This window comes from Corvus hawaiiensis, chromosome 3 (assembly GCF_020740725.1).
Source record: "Corvus hawaiiensis isolate bCorHaw1 chromosome 3, bCorHaw1.pri.cur, whole genome shotgun sequence".
NCBI lineage: Eukaryota > Metazoa > Chordata > Aves > Passeriformes > Corvidae > Corvus > Corvus hawaiiensis.
Genome location: NC_063215.1, coordinates 75,520,177 through 75,542,341, shown reverse-complemented (window position 1 = coordinate 75,542,341; position 22,165 = coordinate 75,520,177). Strand labels below are relative to the sequence as shown.

Below are 22,165 nucleotides of genomic sequence, written 5' to 3'. Positions count from 1 at the left end.
TAAGCAAAATAATTTATGGGAAAATAACACTGTAATTGTTTTGTCTCATCAATAGACACTTTCACTGTTTGCGCCTAAGAAACAATATCCTGCAAATTAAGGCAAGTATTGCCTAGGCCATATTTTGCAAAGAAAACATACCTGGAGCTACAACAGGTCTTGAAGCTACATGAGATGCAACAATCTCAGTGAAGCAAAGCTACATGCAAGCCCCTTCAAAGTAGATTTCCTTACAGGGGAGATGTTGAAAGGACTCTTTCAATGGGAAAGCAAAGGGGAGGAGCACAAGGGGGAGAAGTACTACTCTGCTGAGTCACTGACCTCTCCACATTGATCAGAGAGCTCTGTGGGGCCCTGTGTTGGGTTTCTCAGACGAGAATAAAATAATATTCTGCAAAAAGCTATCATTAACTGCATAGCATCTTTCTTTCAGCCTAGAAGGAAAGGCTGGCAAGAGGAAGGACATCACGAGTTAGGCAAGTGGTGTGACCACTAAGTCCCCACCTCAGTCAGGGTGCAGCTGTTAAAGCCATCTCTTTGCTGGGACACTCAGGCTCTCTGAGTTTTTAGACAGTATTTATAGGAGTTAAGGTGAACCTGCCTTGGAGGTGGAAGGGGCTAATTAACAAAGCCACACATTTTTAGACTTAGCTTTAACATATTTTCCTTTTTCCCCCCCCCCAGAACATCACGAAGAAAAATACCTGTAAAAACCCAGAGGGATCATTTTCTTTGATAACTTCTAGGCAGTATTCCATAAGCCCTGTTGACTGGCGTAGCTTCAGCGTACAGTGATTTATTTGGTCCCAAACAACCTGGAAAACAAACATCAGCACAGTTCTATGACTGCCTCAGCTTGCAGTGAATTGTATAAAATTATTTTAGAAGAGACAAGGAATGGAAGAGTGTGTTAAATCCATGCTTAATTTAGCCACCATATGGCCATTGCCGTATCTCCATCAGCTTCACTCTCTTGCTCTGTATTGTAAATACCGATAATTAGCTTGGCAAACTGTTGTGCATGGGGAATCTCAATTTTCAGAGCAGATTAATTGCTCAAAGATTAGGCTTGCTTGGGGCAGAAAGGGCACAGAACATGTTTCTGCATTTGCAGTGTTCACATTTTCAGTCACACTTTAACTAACATCTGAGCTTTTAAAAAGTCCTTCACTTTAGAGGCAAACTCCTGGAGTGGTTTCTTGCAGATCACACTCTAACATTGTCTTTATCATTGAACCCGCTCTGCTAAAGAACACATTGCCAGGATTACGAAATAAAAGAGCTGCATCCCATTTTTCCAGATTTTAGCCTTGATTCTGCTGCCACATGGCTGTGGACTAGGTCTAACAGCGCTGTGTTCTGCAGGACAACTTGTGAGAGCAGTAAACTGCAAGGTTTGCTTGTGCTGTCAGCAGTTATGTCCTAAGTGTGGTACTTGTTAAGCAAGCTAAATATTGATCTCAGGTAGATTCTGTTAACTGATTATGTTAGATAATCCACTTCAAATTTTCCTTCTGTCTTAGCTACTTTTAATGCAAATGGCACTATAGTACCTCAAAATCACATGGAGTTCAGCATTTTAAGAAATGTGTCTATTTAAGTATTTCTTGACTGCCACTTCATTCAACCATTTTAGATTTCTTCTTGCCATCTCCTTTTACTGCATTTCTTTAATATATTTTGAGTAGCTCATACATTTCTGGAGGTGGCTTACTTGAATTTAAAGATTTGAAGAGATATCAAAATCACAACTGTTTACTTGGGCAGAAGGTCCCAAAATCCAAACCATACACAGGTTTCACTGATAAGCACCTCTCAAAAGATAGCCCCAAACCATCAGATAAATAAAGATTGATGGCCTCATTCAATAAACTGCTGAAGTATATCCATCATTTAAAGTGTGTAGACATAGTTCACTAAACTGCTGAACTGGAACCTGCTAAAGGACTTTAAAATTTGGTTACTAGGAAATTTCATGGTGTAAAGGGTTGGGGAACTTGACAAAACACACCAGGTATCAATCAGCAGCAGTGCTGAGCTGATGAGAGAAGCGCTCACCTTCAGCTTGTGCTCACGTTCCTTGGTGACCTTTGTGAGCAGTTTTGCCTTTTGCCGTGTTAATGCGTCAACCAAGGCATCGCACTGAGCGACAAGACAGGCTTCGTAATCCAACCCGTTCTCCTAGAACAAGGTGAGAGTCATACTCATCAAAGAAAGCATAGTTTGCATCTTAAGCTATTGCTCATACCTGCTTTTCTATTCAGAAAAGCTTTCCTTCCAAGACCCTCAGCATTTTTGTTGCCTTTCTGGTTTCATTACAGCTATTACAGCTGTACCAGTAATAGCTGCATGATATAAAATGAAAAATGAAAAATGAAACAGTAAAATGACGTGCCACGAATGGTCTCATTCACAACCTTGATTTACTGGCACTTTCTGGACAACAGATGTAGTACAACATAATGTAAATGCTAAATGTAACATACATGGTGCATACATACATAAGAGGATTCTGCTCCAATCTGTTTTAATTATCCCACTGTAGCAACTTTGAAATCACTGGCTCTATACCACATCAATTAGAACAGAATTATGGAGCAGAATCTGGTCTACTGCCTTATGACGAGGAAATTAATGAGGTACAAAGCCCTAAGGTTTGTGTGTTGCTTCGAGTACTTTTTTTTTAAATAGCTAGCACTTGGCAGTGGAGCTATGTACTTGATTAGCTTTTAAAAAAAAGGGCAAGTTTCTATTCACATTATGGTAAAATTCTTTGTTCGGCAGAAACCAGCATGAGGTATACAACACTGAGCCTTTACTAAGGTCTGGATACAATTTAGGATTACATAAATCCCTGGAACTGCTGCCGTAGGACCCATTCAGAGGAAGACTCTCCCTCACCTCCTCTGCTCATGAGACTAGAAGAAAGCTTTCAACCTCCTCTTCCAAGTATGTGTGCTATCAGTTTTCCTCCCACATACCCCAATTAAAAAAAAAAAAAGCATAATTAAATGTGAGAAGATTTTAAACGTATTGAAGGAGAAGCACCTCTTTGCTAAGCCATTGTACTCCCCTAACTAATTACTATCTCTTAGCTCTTTTGTTTTTCTCTTCTTTTCTACTCATTTGCTTTGTCTTCTTTATTTGGAGTTCAAAATTTTCAGCACTGTACTCCCTTCCCTCACTGTGACCCGCGCATCCCATTCTCCAGCTGATGGATGCAGGGTCAGTGGTCCCAGAGAGGCCCCCACTGCAGCCCTAGACCTGTCAGCAAGATGTGGGCGGGGGTTTATCTGGTGGTGGGGAGACACCAGACAGCTCAGTTCCTGCTCACAGGTTTGTCTTAGACTCTTCCTGTTTGCATCTCTCCCTCCTCGGCTTGTATCTCACCCAGCTCCCCCTTAAGCCCATTTCCATCCCGTTACTCTTGAAGTGCTGGTTTGTGCACAGAGCCTGAATCAGTCGATGGCTGTAGTGCATCATTTCTCTCCTCATTTTCTGTTCACACATCAAACGGGGTGTTTGGCGATATGCCTCCTTCAAGTGAGAAAGTATGAAATTGTTACAGCAGATGGGAAAATGTGAAAATCAGATCATGACAGCAACAAGGAGAAGCAAGGAAGCAACAGGAGCAATGAGGAACAGGCAGTATCTGAAAAGAAAAGACCAAGAGATATAAAAGTGACCCCAGAGAAGAAAAAGGAAGGAAAAAAGAGGGGGAAACAACAGATCTGCAAATCAGGGAAAAGAAAAGCAGATTATGAATTTGCAAACTGCCCCGGGTAAGATAAAAGCATGGTTCCTGGTAGCTCTGCCAAACTCAGAGCGAAGATAAAGAGTGTGGTCTGCTGTGCACTGAGACAGGATAATAAAATGTACATATTGCTTGCCCCTTTGTGTAAAAGTATTATTAAAAAGCATTTTTGCTGAGGGGTAAATGTCCATATGCGAGTGTGGCAACCGTCATAAGATTTCTACTGGAAATAACCTGCTCTGAGATATGTGGGTCTGGCTATAAACCTATGCACAAAGGCTACATCTGTTCCCCCCCAAAATAACAGTACAAGAACTGTTTTTTGGTCCAAATGTCAAAAGGCACAGATTGGCTCATGACACATCTAAACCCTTTCCCCTCAAAGAGTGTGGCTGTACCAAACCTGACTACCAGGAGCATTCCCTGGTATGTGCTGTCACCAAAGGCTGCTCGATCATCACATGAGAAGAGTGCAATTTGTCACGGGAGAAAAACATTCCAGGGAGCTCCTTAAGGGTTAAAGCATGTGGGTGATCATCTTGGAGCCATGCCCCAGCCTTGTTTTACTTAGGAATACATATGCAGCTGATTAGTCCTGCTGTTTGGGTTTGCTGAAATTCGATGTTTCACTCAGGCTCAGGGTGAAGACTAGCTCAACATGTGAGGGTCAGATTCAGCTTTATGCCCAGACTTGGCTAAATGTTGGAGGGTACTGCTGGATATAATTTCTTCTTCTGAGCTCTCCTCTAGCATTTTAAGCAACGAGCAGCATCAAATAAACGGCTTGGTCTTTTGATCTAACTGTAGCAGCTCCCTTATGCAGAGCAATTTGGCAGTGATTTTATTGAAACACATTAAAGGATTTTACAGCATAGTCATAAATAGTCATAATAGGCCACTTCTAGGTTTCAGGAGGGAAAAATACATTTTTAATGGAGCTAGATGACTCAAGAAAGATTGGTGATAGACTGCTGCTTTGGATGGGTTATCCCATCCTAAAACAGCTGTTAATACCTACAGGAAGAAGTGCTCTCTAGATGTGCCTGTCTTTTCTCCTTGGACAGTGAAAGACGTCTAAGTGAGTAGACTAGCTGCGCTACATAACTGTTAAATGGGTGAGTCAGCTGAGAGAAACCTCACACTATAGCCAAAATACAGCACATTACAGGTGCCAGTCAGTGCCTTTGCATGAGTTTCATCCAGTTAAATGTCCTTTAATTTTACCGTTTCTCAGTTTTGGTTTGTTCCCTCCCCCACATGGCCTGGAAGACTGTGAGGGTGAGTAGTTAGGCCGCCCTGAGGCAACCCAAGAGCTTGGGCAGCTCTTGTGGTACGAATTCATTCTCTGGGGCTTTAAGTGGAATACTTTAATGATTAAATTATAAACTTTTTGAACTTCTGCTTTGATTTTCTATTACTAGCAAGCACAGGACTTGTTGATGAAAGATGAGCAAGCAGCAGAGTGGGCTATTGAAGAGCAGAGGATGTATGTCCCATCATTGTAGAGCATTGCTGCAGCAGAAAACAATTGTCCCCTCCTGGGCACTGCACAGCTCAAACTACAGTAGCACATTTCCAGGTACACTCTGCAGGGTGAGAAGGACCTTGAGGATCATGGGACCTCCAGCACTGATGAGTCTAAATTTGATTGTAAATAGGACTTGTTCCATTTTGGGTTTTGTGCCCTCAATTACTGCACTCACCATGAGCCCTTTTTCTGACTACTAAATCTGGACAATTACAGGCATGAAAATAACTTATGCTCCAATAAACAACACATTGATTTAGCAGCAGTTACATTTTTTTTTTTAGTAGAATACTCCTGTATTTTGAGTATGTGTAGGACATTCCTACAAGTACTCTAATAGGCAGGTTGACTGGATTTTGTGCAGACATTAGTACATTTTAAGGAAATGTAAGATGAAAAGCTAGCAGTAAATTTTGAATGTGTTAAAATGAGGACTTATCCTAAATGCCGAATTCAAGCAATTGCAGTCAGGGAGGAGCCCAGAAGCATGACTAATGGATTCAATCAAACACTAATCAACACAGCTCAGATGTCTAGTATTGAGTATCAGCCTTTTGCAATAAACAGCAAGCAATCTAGAAACTAAGACGGGCTTGCAGGCATTATTTGATGAATAATTTTACCTAGCGAATCCGTTCAAGAAAGGTCAGATGATTCCAGGAAAGGCAAAGATGAGAATAGCACAGGAAACAAAGTCATCAAATAAATTATTCACTCAATTCTACTGATTATTGTATTATCAAAACAGATAATATTCTACAGTTACCTGGATCTGCTGCAATAAATTTTTCAGCTGAACCAAAAATTCTTTAGCTTCTTTCGCTTTATCTGAAACACCATTTAAAGCCTGAGACAGCTGTGCCTGCAAGGGAGAAAAAAGGAGGAGAAAAAAGAAAAAGTTAGTGATAAAATGCAAATGTGTTTCTTACTAATCCTTGGATTTGATGATTAATAATGTGCTAAAAGGCTTACTTGTTGTTGCATGTATTCTTAATTCCACAAAGTGTTTGTACTAGAAAATGAATAGTTAAGATTTTTACTGTAGTAAGAATTAATGAGGGTGAAATATGCATGTGGGGGCAGTCAAGTATTGTGTCTGCCTGTTCCACTTTATTGCAGCAACTTGGTAAGTCAAAATACCTTTTTATAAGACAGCTACCCACATGTATAAGGAGGTAATAGTCTTACACTTACACAGTAGCATCTGTCATGCTGAAAAATCCCCAAGTGCTTTCCAAAATTACATTTTTTTTTCATCCAAGTCTGAAATTTTTATAAATTTGGTAGATCCTACCAAACCTGATACACTAGGATTTTAAAGACAAATCTGCCTTCTCAGACCTCATAGTAATGTCCCTTTGAGGCTCCAGTTTCCCATGCTCCAACTCAACAAATGCATGAATGTTTCCGGAAAAGTTGGAAAAAAACCTTCCTCTAACTTTTGACTGGTAAGACACACAGAGTATGTATTTCTCAAGTCCACACTGAAGGCCTAACCTTCTTTCCTCAGCTGACACCTGAGATCTCTAAGCTGAACCACCGGCTTGTTGATGAGCTTCAAGGACAGGAAGCAAACAATGCTTTTGCCCCTGGCAGACCCAGTGATGAGTTCTGGGGGTCCCAGTGCCCTGAGCTGGAGGACCATGACTGTGAGAATGATAAACTCCCAGTCAATCCCAAATTTGTGCAGGATTTGCTGCTCCAGATGGATCCCTGTAAGTCTACGAGTCCCAATAGGGTTCACCAAGTGTACTCAAAGAACTGGCTGATATCATTGCGAGACCTCTCTCAATTATTTTTGAATGGTCTTGGGAATCAGGAGATGTCAACTGGAAGCTGGCAAACATCACCCCGGTTTTCAGGAAAGGCATAAACCTACACACAAAGGCTATATCCATTCCGCTGCAAACCCTGGAAACTACAGGCTTGTCGGTCTCACTTCAGTGCCTGGTAAAATTATGGAGATTATTCTGGGACTTACTGATAAACACCTGAAGGACAAGGCAGCCATCAGTCACAGTCAGCATGGCTTCACAAGGGGAAAGTTCTACTTGTCAAACTTGATTTCCTTCTATGACAAGGTAACCCATGTAAGTCATCAAGGGAAGTCATCTCTTTGGATTTCAGTAATGCTTTCAATACGGACACTCACAGCATCCTTCTGGACTAAATGTCCAGCACACAGCTGGATAAACATGTCATGAGATGGGTGAGCAACTGGCTCACGAGCTGGGCACAAAGGGTAAATGAGGCGACATCAGATTGGTGACCTGTCACTCGTGGGGATCCACAGGGCTCCATTCTAGGGCCGGTGCTCTTCAACACCTTCAAAAATGACTTGGATGCAGGACACATAGTTACACTAATTAAGTCTGCCAACAACACTAAACTGGGAGAAGCTGTTGACTCCCTCAAAGGAAGAGAGGCCCTGCATAGAGACCTTGAAAAATTAAGGGCTGGACAATCACCAAGCATATGAAGTTTAAGAGGGGCGGGTGCTGGGTTCGGCACCTGGGATGGAGCAACCCTGGATGTATGTAAGACTGGGGAACAAGAGGCCGGAAAGTGGTCCTTTGAAAGCACAGTAGTGCTAAATTCTAAATGAAAATATGCTTTACAAAATTCATTTGTAACAAATGTAAAGGGAAGACACATTACTGTGCCTACTTCTCAATATTTGAATCTTTACTATTTTCCTACACAAACTCTTGTAAATGCACAAAAACCTGAAATTATGATGTTTGATATTAACACTACATGAGGTCACAGAAGCAAACTCCAGGTCCATGAAAGAGTCCCAGTTTTCTGCCAGATCAGACAATCAGGACTTGAGGTCAGCTCTGTACAGGCTGATCATGTCTGCCAAAGTTTGAAGCCCACCTTTTTTGATCACTTTCTGCTCCACTCACAAGGCACATCTGAGCCTTTGGTTTGCCAAGCTGATACAGAACAAGGTGAAAGCAGCATATGATCAAGCAGCTGGGGTGTAAACAAGAAAGAAATAGGTGGCAAAAGCATTATATCCTCTGTCACTGAATGTCCTGACCAAATTGTCCCAGGGAGGCAAGGGGTCCCTTCTTTCAAATCAAAACCAATGGTTGGTCCTGACAAAAGTAAAACTTCCACTTTCCCAACATCTGCCCTAGCTCTCAAATCATCTCAAAGTGCATTTCACCAGATCAGAAGAGACAAAAGCTGTATGTGGGCACCACAGCAGCTGTAGAAAACCACCACAGACGACTTGTAAGCAGCATATGACTACCAATGGCAGTCAGCACAGTCAGTCCCAGCTCCTGGCACACTCCCATTGCAAAGAGCTGCAACAGAAACTCAGCCATGTCACTGTCTAAAGGGCTCATAAGCAAATTGATCTGTTCATTAAAACCTGTGATTGCATTAACTCGACTGCAGCATGAAGCCGAGTAGGAGACCAGATTTCCATTTGTGAAACCCATTTAGAGATAATAGCTTTATTTTTCCAAGCATTTGTAAAAGATACCTTGCAAAGCAGTGGAATTTAGTCATGCACTTCTCATTAAAATCAAGTGGAGCTACATGACTAAGCCCTCAGTAAACCAACCAAGCCTTAAAGAACACCCTGTACACCCAGAGCAATCTTTCATACCACAGAAATATTTATTGTAAGCCAAACTGAGATGTAAAAACCTCCATTGACTGTGACAATTAATAACTTCTGACAAATCGTATTCTACCTGGCATTATCTTTACTTTAATACCTGGTCTTGCAACCAATAATGTGGGGGCTGGAGATGGATATCAAGTTTCTATTTCCATCAATTACAGGAACACAGAGATCACAAGGGTAATTAAACCCAGATGGGCAGGGAAGACCAACGCTTCCTTTGATTTCAGAAAATGAACCAGATAATGCCCATGTCCTTTTTCCACCAAACAGTTCATGCTCATTTAGCTTGCCTTCCCTCCATCTCTCTTTAGCAGCAAATTGATTATTGATTAGATAAGCTTGTCCTGGTGTTGAATTCTCATAAAGCCCACATGTTTTAGGGAACACAAGTCTTTAGATCAGGAAGTAAAAGCAGGTATGTGGACTCCTATGCTCGCCTGCAACTCCCTGCCTGCCTGCCCTTCACAGACCTATCCAGCTGTGGGTGTTTTCAGCATTTCAGTACCTATATATAGTTAACCCTTTAGAATGGGAAGAGCTGAAATGTGTCCTCCATCATTCCTCATATTCATAGGTCTGAAGTCCTACCTAAATGTGATTACAGTATCACTGTACTTGTTAAGAAGACATGAAAGTACTAAACTTCAACAGAAGACTAAGAGTTTTACCTAATGACCTGGAACTGCTGGTCCAGATGCACATTTTAGACAAGTGAATATAATAAAGTCCAGCTAAACCAGGGGATTTTCACAGATTTGTGCCATTGGACCCTTGTTATTTAACACCGATTTTACTTTCTCTTTAGGAGAACTTACACACAGCAGTAAGTAATGGGGAACCTCCACCACTAACAGGGGCCAACCAGTCTAGTATATCTTTGGTGTCATCAGCACAGCTGAGAGTAAGTGCACATTTCTTTGCATGGTCTGCAGCACTGTCAGGACAAGGTTATGCACTCTCTAATTTGCCACTAGGTCACTGCACAAGGCCCAGATGAAGGAGGAGCCAAACAAAGGGCTAATACAAGGCAGGCTTCTTGGTCTAAGAACAAACCTTTCAGCTGCCTCTACCAGCTATGCCTGGAGCATCTGGAGAGAACACATAAACCTTAAATTACATTTGGCATACCAGTCAATGTAAGTAATTTATGGTTTGGCCAAAGTAACTGCGGGTAATAAACTTGTAGAAATTGCTATATCAGAGAACTATTTCTAAGCAGAAGTATCTAATTCCAAAACAATTTATCTGAATGACTTGAGCTGATGATTTAGGCTGCCTGGCTATACAGTTCCATTATATTTATTTTCTTCCAAGCACACTTTTCTGGAAAATATAATATTCACAAGAGCACAATTTTAGAGTCTCCAAACTGCTTAATTTTGAGGGTTTCTTTTTGCTAGAATTTTGACTTTGATTGAATATGCAAATCAAGAGAAAAATAATGTTCTGGGATACCTCTGTGATACAGTCACAGAAAAAAATGCAGTAAAAATACAAGCAAAAAGGGTTTTTTTCAGTATTTGACTGTAGGAAAAACAGAAAATGACTGATTCTGAACTTTGATTACACTGGACTGTAATGTTCCAAAAGGCATCAAACAGTTTTAACTCAAGGTAGAACACAATACATCACAAGCTGTCTCTCACGCTCTCCAAAACATCAGTGACATTTGAACTGTGAACTCAGACCCTGCTCATCAACACAATTCTGCTCAGAAGTGGATTCTGACATTGGGATATGAACAGCAGCTGAAAATGTTTAACCTGATGCTTCTGGGCCAAGAGAACTTCTCTGCACAAACACTCTTCATGTTAGGGAGTAACGATGGCTGAGACACCGGCAGAGCACTCAAACTGAAACACCTACAGAAGAAGTTTGTCTTTATTCTTGGATGGATAAACAATGCAGATCACCCCAAGGGACATCTTTTTTGGATCTTAAAATAGAAAGTCAATTTTTTGCCTTGCCAAATACCTTAGCCTAGCTTGGGCTCAACCACTCCATGGCTGAGGGGTGATGATACCAGTCTTGATTTTGACCTTTCCTGCAGTGTCTGAAAGGATCTCTCTGTGCTTTCTTTACTGCTAACTGCAAGCAGAGAGTAAAAAGAGGGGCATCTAGCAGACCTGGTCAAGTGCTCTTTGCACAGCTGTTGGGAGGAGTCCTTTATCCCCAGAACAGCAGGAAGCTCCAAAGGACTGTCCTCAGCTCTCAGGTATTGAAGTCCCCTCTGTACGTTCACATGTATTAACTAATCATTTTTCCAAGTTCCATCATTCTCAGCAAGAAAGAACTAACTTCATACACATTTTCAACTTCTAAGGCCACGTCTTGCTCTTTATTCATATGGTTGCAAATCCTTATTTTTAGCAAGGAAAGCACGACCAAGTGACTCACCAGCTCTACCAGACCTCACTAAACCCCTGTGTAGCAAAGCAGATGGCTCTGACCTCTCCACAAAGGAATCCAGGGAGGTGTAGGGAGCATCACTTGCAGGGAAGCATGAATCAGACAGTAACAATATGTGAATCAGAAAAAGCTTTATTTGTCCCTTGTCCCCATCTACGATTCCTTATTTATCTTTGTGTCATGAAAGTCCCTCCAGCCATTACTCCTGGCTTCTTTAGGAACGGAGTGGGGGGAGACCTTTTTAAGGCCCAGGAGACAACCCAATGTCCACAATCATCTGTACCATGCTTTCTTGTCTAAAACATTTGGACGGCTGTGGGCCACTCTCCCTCACTGACATACGGTTGTGGCAGCTTGCATTGAGTTCTGGATGAAAGGAAGGTGGTGAAAAGAAGGAACAACCATCCTGTCTCCTCACAGGTAGCTGCTGCCACTGCAAGGGGATGGGAAGGCTGAGAACAGGATGGCCAAGGACCCTGTGGAAGGCAAACAAGTTAGTGAGATGGACTTGCTAATTCCAGCTATCTGCCTGAGACCTGGTTGAGCCTCACTGGTCAAGGTGAGGCCAACATGAGAGGGAGTCTGGGTTTTCCAACCCTGAGAAGAGGCTGCAGGCTCATTGGGAAGTCAAGAAGGGCCAAAGACCTCAGAGCACCGTTCCAAAGGGAGGGAAGTCTGAGAGGATGACAAACATGAAGAACCTCATGTCCCACGAACTGCAACCCACTGTTGGGGCATTGGGATGAACCAACCCCAGCTCTGAGCATCACCCCAGCTCCCAGCCGGCTGTCAGGACTCACCTTGTGCTGCTTCCACATGGCACCCAGGGCCTTCACGTCGTGCTTGCTGTGCTTGCCCTCCTCCAAGCACTGGTAGCAGACGGGGCTGCGGCAGCTCACGCAGTACATGCTGTAGTTCTCCAGGTCGTGCTCGGCGCACGTCGGCAGCTTGCGGCCGCCGCCCGCCCCCTTCCCGCCGCCGCCGTCCCCGCCGCCGCCGGGGCCGCCCGGGTGTGCGGGCGGCGGGGCCAGGCGGTGCTTGGCGAAGGGCCCGCGGGCCGGGTGGCAGCGGAGCTGGCATGCGGCGCAGTACAGCACCTCGCACTGCTCGCACAGCACGGCGGCCGGCTCGGGCGGGCTGCGGTCGCACAGCTGGCACTTGGCGGCGGCGGCAGCGGCGGCGCGGCCCTGCTGGTAGCGCTGCACGATGGCCTCCAGCAGCCGGTTGCGCTGGAAGCCGCGGAGCCCGCGCTGGTCCAGGGACGCGCTCCGGTGGCACTGCGGGCAGGTGAGGGAGGAGCTGGCGGGGCCGGCGCCCCGTGGAGCCGCCGCCGCCCCCGGGGGCGCGGGCACCAGTGGCAGCACCCGCACGCCGTTGGGGGACTTCAGGCTGGGGGTGTAGGAGCCGTAGCCGCTGTCGGTCTCGCTGTGCAGGCTCAGCTTGTCCGCGTGGTCGCCGCCGCCGCCCGCCGCGCACTCCGAGTCCAGGCAGGCGGCGGAGCCCGCGGTCGCTCCCGGCGCGGCGGCGGCGGCGGGCGGCGCGGGGCCCCGCGAGTGGAGCAGGGGCGGCAGGTGCTGCTCGCTCTCCGGGGTCTGCACGGCGATGGTGCGGGCGCAGGGCAGGCAGACATTGTGCGAGCAGGGCAGGATGATGGGCTCCCGGAACAGCGAGCCGCACACCGGGCACTTCAGCTCCTCTTCCATGGCCGCGGCGCGGCTTTGTGCGCGGGCTCCTCAGGCGGGCGGCGCGGGGTCGCCGCCGGCTCCCCCCATTCCCCGCGGCGCCCCCTCCGCCGCCTCCCTCCGCTCCGGGCGCCGGGGCGAGGCCGGGGGGGCTCCGGCCGCCGCTGCCGCGCCGCGCGGTTCAGCACCCGCCGCGGAGAGACAGCTCCGCACGGCCGGGACAGCGCCGGGGCCGGCGCCGGGGGAGCCGCCCGGCGGCCGGGGGCTGCTCGGGGCCAGGGAAAGGCTGCCCGCCGGCCGTGGCTCCGGCACGGAGCGCGGTGGGACTGTTCTAACGTTGGTGGCATAGAGTAATAATATATGGGGAAGGGAGGCGGAGGGAGGGCAGGAGTAGGAAGGGGCGGGAAGAGCCCTTTCCAGCAAATAAAGTGGTCGCTCTCTCTACGGCTGGGAAAGGCTAAAACATTTTTAAAGGATCTCTACACAGCGATGTCTTCATATCTTTAAATAAAGCCATTGTTTGGGTAGCAGATTGAACGCAGGAGGGGTTTCGTTATCTCTAGTAGCCCTCTCTCCCCTCCCCGAATTAAAGGAGGATGCTTACCAACAAACTAAGCTCGTGCCTCTCCTTCATACGGCTCTCACCATGCCGGAGCACAACCAAGATGCACAAAATGTCAGGCACTGACAGAGGGAGGGATGAGATAGGGGTTAAAAGGGAAGCACGAACCCCAGCTACGAACACTGTGGCTGGCAGGGGCGGCAGAGCGCAGCAAGCGGGGGACGTGCCGCATGGCCCCAGCTCCCAGCCCTGTGACCCCAACAGGAATCTGCTGCGAAGATAAATCAGGGATGACAGCTGAGAGTTTGTGAACTGAAAATAACCATCCTTAGAAGAAAGAAACCAGCAGTGGGAAATCCCCCATCTGTTTTGTTTACATACGCTTAGCGTGGATGTAACAGTGGTTTATTTCATAGTGAAGACATTATATGTAAGAGTGATTTCACTGATATTTATTATTGTTATTCTTCTATCTTTTCCAACAGCCACTACCACACAAACCTCAATTCCATAAGCAGATCCTAATTTTTTGTTTGTTTTAAAATGAAAATTTGTCTTATCAAAACAGCTATTTAAAAAATGAGGAACTAAGTGGTATTAAATGAAAAGGAAAAAAAAGAAAAGAGAAGAAGAGATAAGATATGAAAACCATTGAGTCTCATCATAATGTTTCTCAGTAAATGACAAGGGTTTTTGTGACACTGGTTAGGAAAGGGTTTCCTAGTTTCAGGGTTTGCTTTTGCCAGATTATTAAAACTGTTGATGCACAGAAAAGGAGGAATGGGGTCAGAGAATAGGAATATATTAGAGCTTCAATTTTTTCAGTCTTTCCTCTCTGCAGTTCCTTTTTGTGTCTTGCCCAGACGCTGTCATGACAAGCTGAGGGGGGGAGAAAAGCCCCGAGGGGTTTGAAGCTTTGTAGTTCTTCATTTCAGGGTGAAAAGCAGCAGGTTTGGCCTCTGGCACATAGTAGAAACAGCCGTGACCCACATAAACCTGCCTGTCATCTGGCTAGGTATCTTTTTCTTTTATGTGACCTCTGTGCTGAGATTGAGAGTTTATAGACTGATTGAGTGTTTGGGCTACCTCCAGCCAGAAGCCTCAGTTGTGCAAGAAGTGTTCTGAAACACCACTGATTTCACAGCTACCTTATGCTACTACATAGTAAGAAAAACTCGTGGGTGAAATACTGTTATCTTCATAGTTGCTGTTCTCTGCTGTACCATCTGTCAGCAGCAGGAGTGGATGTACTCTAAAGATTTCTTGCAGACCTATAGGGGAATCCAAGTCACAAATTTCAAGTCTGTCTTGGAAGTCATAATCCTAAAGGTAATTTTGAAGGCATGGTAGCTTTTTCATGGACTTTTGCCTTCTTTCATTACGTGTCCTGTGTGTAAGGTGACAGTAATCGTAATGTGCATAATGGTAACATCAAGTCTGAGACATCTGAGAAAAAATGGACAGGTATATGGTGGAAATGTAAAGGTATGAACACCAAACCTGAGCAATTACCCTTTATAGCTCCTTTTTAGCTGGGGTTTGCAACTTCCAGAGTTCTTATACACTGAATTTTACATATCCATTTCCAATCCTACTCTAGAGTATATGTAAAATCCTAGAATTGCTGGCACTTGACATGGGAAATGGCAAGAAAGAAACCATCTCGAAAGTACACTGTCTTTCAAACCCAACTTTTCTTCTCTCCGCAAACCTGACTTGACCTGAGAGCATATCGCTATAGTAGGTGACATTTGAAATGGAGATTAAAAAGGGGATCTGTTCTTCTCTGTTCTGTGGTGTAACTTTATGTCATTCAGGGTCTCACTCTACTGAATGAGTCTGAAATGTTAATGCCCAGGAGAGCTATGGCTTTGAGAGCAGGGAAAGCTACACTTGTTTACCTGTCCTATTGGTCCCAGAACAGCTCTTGTTGCCAAGGAGTTGTAGAGTTTCAATGCAGAAACCTTCAACCCCATGGCACCAGAGACTGCTGCTGGAACTAGCACCTACTTTAACAATATTCAATGCTCTGATGAGTTTAGGTTGCAGAGCACAGATTCTTCTCCTTATGAAACGTATTCCTCTATATAACTGTAAGTGCACTGCTGCTGATGGAAGTGAACAGTCAAAGCATCACTGTCACCCATATACTGCTCCAGAGGTCAGAATGGAAACTGGTCTAAGAGTTGAAAAATGTCACTGAGCTTGAGCAGACTGACCTTGGACACCCTTACTCTTGATGAGGAACAGATCCCACCAAGATGATTCCACTAATTTTAATGGAACTATTCATAAAGAACTATTTGGTCTGAGCCTGAAGGAACTGGGCCTTTACTATGTTTTGTAATGACAGCATTATTATAATAGCCACGATCCCTATGATTTTTCAGCTTTTTATGTTCAAATGAGTCTTTAATCTGTTAGAGCTGTAGCGGTGTATGGATAACCTAGAAACCCTATACTGGAAATCCTAGCTTTGATCTTCATTTTAATACTTCAGTATCACTAGTATCATCCCCTTAAACTGTTTACCCTTTGTAAGAACTTATTAGCGTCTTTTCTATCCCCCCAATGGGAAAAAAAAGCCAACGAGGTTTATTTATAGATTTACATTTAAAAAAACATAAGGCAAGTGGTTCAACCCTGCAATAAGGAAAGATTTGATTAATCTTTTTGCCTCTCTTGCTTTATTGCTTATGCCTTCTCATTCTGCTTGTTGTGACATTTTTGTTGACTTCCCATTCCTTTTCTTGTACTTTTTTATATTTTATATTGCCCTCACACATAAACCCGTTTCCAGATAGTTTTTCTTCTTTCTTTTCTCATATTTTTTCCCTTCAGTGGCTGTCCACCAAGGTCACTTCACTTTATTCAGTTTTCTTCTTTTACCACTGCTGTTCCTCCATGGGGAATTTTTTGATTCCAGTATTCCAACATCGCTTCCGCTAATGGGCATCACTCCAAGCACACATCCTCTCATTTGAAGGGCAACAGAGGAGAAAAAGGATCTTATCTCCACAGGTTCTTATTCCATTGCAAGAAGGAGAACAGAGAAATAGAAGGAGAACAAGTGCAGAGAAGATAAAAATGCGCTTGGGCTAAAGCCAGCAGCTTGTGTGGTGGTGTGAGCGGAAGAGTCTCACTGCCTCGTTAAAAATGCAGGGTGCTCAATTATCAGCAGAGGATGCTCTCAGCAACCACTGTGGACAACACAGCTGCACCTGCTGGTCATCTCTGAATTTTAGGCTGGATTCTAACCAGTGGCTGTACACACACCCCACACACCTCAGCATTGCTCCTATGCATAATAAAAACCCAACACAGTGTAATCTCTCCTGCGTGCTTATTCTTCATCGTGTTCTTTACCCATGCTCGTCTTCCCAACATTACCAGCTCTGGTTGAAGCTGGCATTGCATGTTCTGTTTGAGGGGGAATGTGGCAAAGAGGCACAGGAAGGCACAGGCTTCCACTATGGCTTAGAGGAAAAGCTGATCTGTATGGCCCATGGGTCAGCTTTGGAAATGGTTGCTGTGTGCTACCCCTTTCCCTTCTCTCCTTGCTTTTGTAGATTTGCATTACGTACATTATGTAGGTGTAACAGTTTTGAAATTGATCTTGCTCTGTGTTGTTTTGGGTGGGTGTTTTGTTGTTGTTTTTGAGGGGTTTTTTTGGTTTTTTTGGTTGTTGTTTTTTTGAACATGCATTCAAGTAGCTATTATATTATTTAGGGTTTTCAAATATTTGCACATTGATCTGTTCATGAAAGGAAGGACGGCAAAGCTTGGCAGCAGCCCAGAAGAGTGCCACAGAAGCATGGCTGCTGATAAAAAGCTTATCTGTTGGCTAGCAGAAGACTGTATCTGTAATAGAAATGCAGCTACATATTGAATTTTCTCTGTCAAAGGAGTAAATCTGCCATAAAAAATATAATTCACAACTGAGGACAATTCCATACAATGGAATTTTATTCAGAATGTCTGCTGAGTATATGTTTGTTATGATGGTTAAACGGCAAAAAATGGTGCTTGATCCTAAACACTGCTTGATAAATACGCACACTCCTAAATCTATTTCAGCCATCTAAGAATGGAATTCAATACAGAGAAAAATAGTGCTTTAAACATATATGCCAACAAAAAGGGGTAGGTTGGCGCAGACCAAATTTCAGTAAGAGATCACTTTCAATACTTCTTAACAAATTCATATTCAAAAGAAAGCAGAAAGAAAATGCAAAAGGCACTAACCTATAATCAGGACTCTTGAAAAATAAGAGCTCATGTTTCTGTGATGCTGTGAAAATGCATCATCCTGCAAGCCTTTGGAATTACTCCAGAGACATCTTGGTTTCCTGCTGTGCCAGGATTCCACTCTTTCTTGCTGTTTTTGTGCAGTGGAGTGAAATACTTTTCCTTCAGTGCTACAGTTCAACTTGCAAGCAGCATCTCAGGGATGTTTGCTCTTTTGAGAGGTGAGAGCATGGGAGGGCTGGACCCTGTGCAGCTGCATGTGAGGGACAACAGAGAATGGTGCCCTGCTTTGGACCCATTTCAGAGCACCAAAGGGTTAACATCCTCACACCATAATTGTTATAGAGCACTCGTGTCATGTTTGCTGCCTTTTTTAAAGTAACAGTGTAAACTTCTCATAGAGATGATTTGGTTTCAATGGTATTACAGCAGAGACTGGGTTATGCCTCCTCATTTGTTCCCTGGGCCATCTTGAGGAGAGAGGGTCGTAGGAAGCTGTTCTGAGCATGTGCTTGCAGTCTGCCTCAACCCTCTGCACCTGTCCTGACATGGTTCCCTGCTCCCTCAACTGTACCTATTGTCATTCCATTCATGCCTGTTAAGAAAAGTTTACAGTGCTTTTTAAGAAAGTAGTCAAGGATTACATAAAATCCAAGCCCGTCCCAATATTCTCTTTTAGAAGGAAGGCTGGAAGGAGGAAGGAAAAAGTAATGGCATCCTAAGCATTGTGGAGTGGGAAGGAATAGACAAGAGGGACAAACACCCCTACAAAACCAAACAAGGAGTAAGTAATCTCAACATTGATGCACCAGTGTTTCCTAAGAGCAAAGGAAGGGAAGGAAAACATACTTGGATAAGAATCTAGACTGGGTTAGGCACTTGTATATATAACTGTAAAATGGAGGTAAATTGCCACCATGTGGCAATCTCTTCACATATAAAGAAAATCCTTAAGGGGGTTGTGAAGTTTTGTCCCTGAAAGGGTGGGCAGTGTTCTGTGAACAGAGCTAGGGAACTGATCCAAGTGTGACTCACTGAAAAAGGCTTCTTACCAAGAAGGGAGGCCCAAGTAGCTTTTTTACTTTATTATACTATATATGTCTTGTCTTTTTTAAGAAAAGACAAAAAGTGTTATTCTTGTTTAGCAAGAGACAACTAGTGAGGAAATCTCCCTGAGCAGTGAAGGATCTATAAATAACTCAAGAGATGGGCTTCTATTCTGCAAGTAGCCTCAAGTGAGCCCTGAATGTGTATTTGAAAGACCAAGAGACCTGTGAAACCTGACTCTACTGTAGGTACTGGGACAAAATTTACATGGAGTTCTAGTGGGTTTGACCAAAGACTCCTCTATGTACTGCAGTGGCATGCAGGAGCATCTAAAATGGGGAGCCTTGGAAGCAGCATAGAGAAATGAGGGGTAGGAGCCAAGAAAAACATAGGCGATTATAACTGTGAGTGGGGCCAGATTGACAGGTTGCAGAAACAGAGGCTGTCTTGAGTTTCCTCTTTTCAGCTTTGTTTCTGATAAGTAAACAAGAACTCCCACATTGCTATGCACCAGAGAATCAAGACAGAAGAGGCCTCTTATGTGCATGGAGACTCAGGTCCTGTAATCTGGCATAAATCGGTGTCACTGCTGTAAAGGAAGGTTCTTTCTGACACCACCCCCAGCTGCCCATTGTCACCACCTCTCCTGCACTTACGGTAGCTTTCAGACAGCCACAAGCATTAATCCAGGCCAGGACAAATAGCTTTCAGCATCAGCATCTTGATTCAGAGGTGTCTGTGCCTACACAAGGACAGGAGAGAGGAGGAATGGCCCCTTGCAGCACCACTGAGAATTTGTACAAGATCCAAAAAGCGGTATCTGTGGTCTGAGACATCAGCATCAGTCAAGTGGGGAGGCAAGTCCACAAGATGCCAAGCTTTTTTCATCAACACACCTCACCTACATGAGATTTAAGCGTCCTTCTTTTCAGAAGCCCACTGAGCTGCCCAGTAGGAGGGAGCAAATCGATCGCACTCACACCAGCAATGTATTTTTTTGCTTCATTTAGCATTACATTTCCTGATTTGAAAAACACCTTCATTCTGCTTTTGTCCTCTCTTTCCCTTTGCTACATTTTCCTTTCATCTATGACAGCATCTTTTAATATTCTTACATAAGTACAGAAATTCTGTTTCTCTCTCCCCTATGTTGCTTTCCCTTCACTCCTCCTTGATGCAGAGAAACTCCCTTGATCCTTTACCTTCCCCTCCTGACACCTTTGCAGTCTTTCTGCCCTTCTCCCACTGCTTGTCTCACAAACAGAGGCTCCAAAGATCTGCTTGTTCCCCTCCTCATACCAAATCCAGCCCTAGATGTACCTTTGTCGTCCCCATGGACGAGAGGGAAGGGATCTGGAGAACATGAATCCTACAAAGAGGTGGGGTTTATCCCATCAAGAGAAGGAAGATGTGCCTATCTGTCCATCAGGCACAAAGGATTGTCCTGTTCCTGCCCTCACTGCAGAAGGACCAGCCTGCTGATGGGGTATGATGCTGACCATGAGGTTTTCTTTGTCACGTCACTGTGATACAAGAGGCAGAGGATCCTCCCTGGGGGGAAACCCCTTACATAAGAGATTTTATTTGTCAGTGTGCATTGCTAAATGCCAGCCCAAAACAGAAGCACAGCAGAGAGGTTTGCATAAAGAAAGCAGCACCACTTGACTCCTGTGCAGCTCCAGCAATCTGGGTCATGGAGGGATGTAGGAAGCTGCCACCATTTAGCCTACTGAGAAATACTAATGTAGAAAAAATGCAAGGCCCTCTCTGGTCCAGAGTCAAAAGGTACAAAGAGAACTATGAATCCCACAGACACACCAGACAGTCTGGTCCATCATATTCTAATTCTTATTTACATCAAACTTTGCACTATTGCAACCACTGGTTTCAATTGCTTGAGCTGCTTTCTCATCATAGCCTGTACATAACATGAAGCATGCACAGAATCAAGTATCAACGCTGGCTAGTTCCTCTATATGCTTCTGCTATCATCCTGTAGGAATGGCTAATCCACCTCCAGGCCTTCTGTTCATTCCTCATAATTTCCCAGTACACATCACATGGGAAACCAGAATTCCATAAATCCCACTCTTCAAAAAAACCCCAAACCATTACCAATCTGATTTCAATTTTCTTCTTGTACTTGCTTTGATACCCACTAAGATAAATGAAATGGCAATATTTGTGAAATACCCAATCTACTGCATGTGTATTTAAAATCAAATCTGTCAGCACATTACCCCAGCTGTAGAGACATTAGTCAGAATCTTCCTCCTCAACTTTTCCCTCCTAAATCTCTTACTGGGCTCTTGCTTCCTATGAGTTGATTCCACTTTTAATTTTATGTTTCCATCAATAGCAGAGCAGTAAAACAGCTGAAGGGAACAGATAAGGGACTTAGTCCACTACAGCCATCATCCAACTCCAAATTGGATTGACTGGCTGAGTGCCCCCAAATCCTCCATGGATATGCAATTTAATAGAAAGAAAAAGACTCCACACACAAAGAAAAATATGCAGAAAATAATAAGACCACTTTATGAAACATAATAGTTTCAGCAATGTGCATATGATTATATCCTTAATTCAAATGAAATGCAACAGACATCCTTTTATGTTACCCGTGGAAAAAAGAACCCCAGCTGATGATTTAATTTGTCCTTTTGCTAAATGATTTAATTTTAGCAAGCTGTTATCCAAGGAAGAACATTAAAAAGGGCCATATTACATCAGCCTAACAATGAACCTGGTCCACCTTATCTTTGACAGCAACCAATAAAGGGTACAGAGGGAAGTGCAAAATAGAAGTGCAAAAAAAGAAATGGAGGAAAAAATGCTAAGGAGAATTTGAGGAAGATGAGAAATAGGTTAAAGCAGGTGGAGGAACTAAAATAATTCCCTTAGTTAGAGCGAGGCTTTATTCCCATGGATGAGCACACATGGATTTCTAGAAAGGCAGCTCCAAGCAGCATCAGTGCTCCCAGGGAGCAGCGCTCTGGGCTGTGCACGAGCGCTCCCTTACCTGATGGCAGCAAAGGCCATCAGCTGTCCTGCCTGCACAGGCAGAGCCGCAGGGATTTGGCCAACCACTCATTTTTAATTTGTTTTTTCTTTTAACTTGAGATATTGCCCCTAAGATTCAACCAGTTTTAACTTCAAGCTGAAATTATGTATCTTCAAAGTATGCGTTGGTATCTTCTGTAATTGCTCAGTTAATTGGAAAATTAAGATTATAATAGTCCTACCAAACTCCTTTGTCCCAAACCAGGCAAATCTCTGCGCTAGTATG

At 44.0% G+C, this 22,165-nt stretch overlaps 1 protein-coding gene and 1 long non-coding RNA gene across 9 annotated transcripts in view; one reads left to right on the top strand and one right to left on the bottom strand.

Annotated features, from left to right (window-relative positions):
* TRIM67 (tripartite motif containing 67) overlaps positions 1-13,129 on the bottom strand; it is a 41,574-nt gene extending 28,445 nt beyond the window's left edge. For all 8 annotated transcript variants that reach the window (XM_048298473.1, XM_048298477.1, XM_048298475.1 and 5 more), the window contains exons 1-4: positions 12,138-13,129; positions 6,049-6,144; positions 2,059-2,181; positions 705-815 (exon numbers count right to left, since the gene is read on the bottom strand). In XM_048298473.1, coding sequence (XP_048154430.1) covers positions 705-815; positions 2,059-2,181; positions 6,049-6,144; positions 12,138-13,040 — 1,233 coding nt within the window. In that variant the 5' untranslated portion in view covers positions 13,041-13,129. The remainder of the gene's footprint in view (positions 1-704; positions 816-2,058; positions 2,182-6,048; positions 6,145-12,137) is intronic.
* LOC125323478 lies at positions 12,542-16,910 on the top strand. Its single transcript, XR_007202526.1, has 2 exons — positions 12,542-12,624; positions 16,603-16,910. It is a non-coding gene; the product is annotated as an uncharacterized LOC125323478 (long non-coding RNA).
* The last annotated feature ends 5,255 nt before the right edge of the window (positions 16,911-22,165 follow it).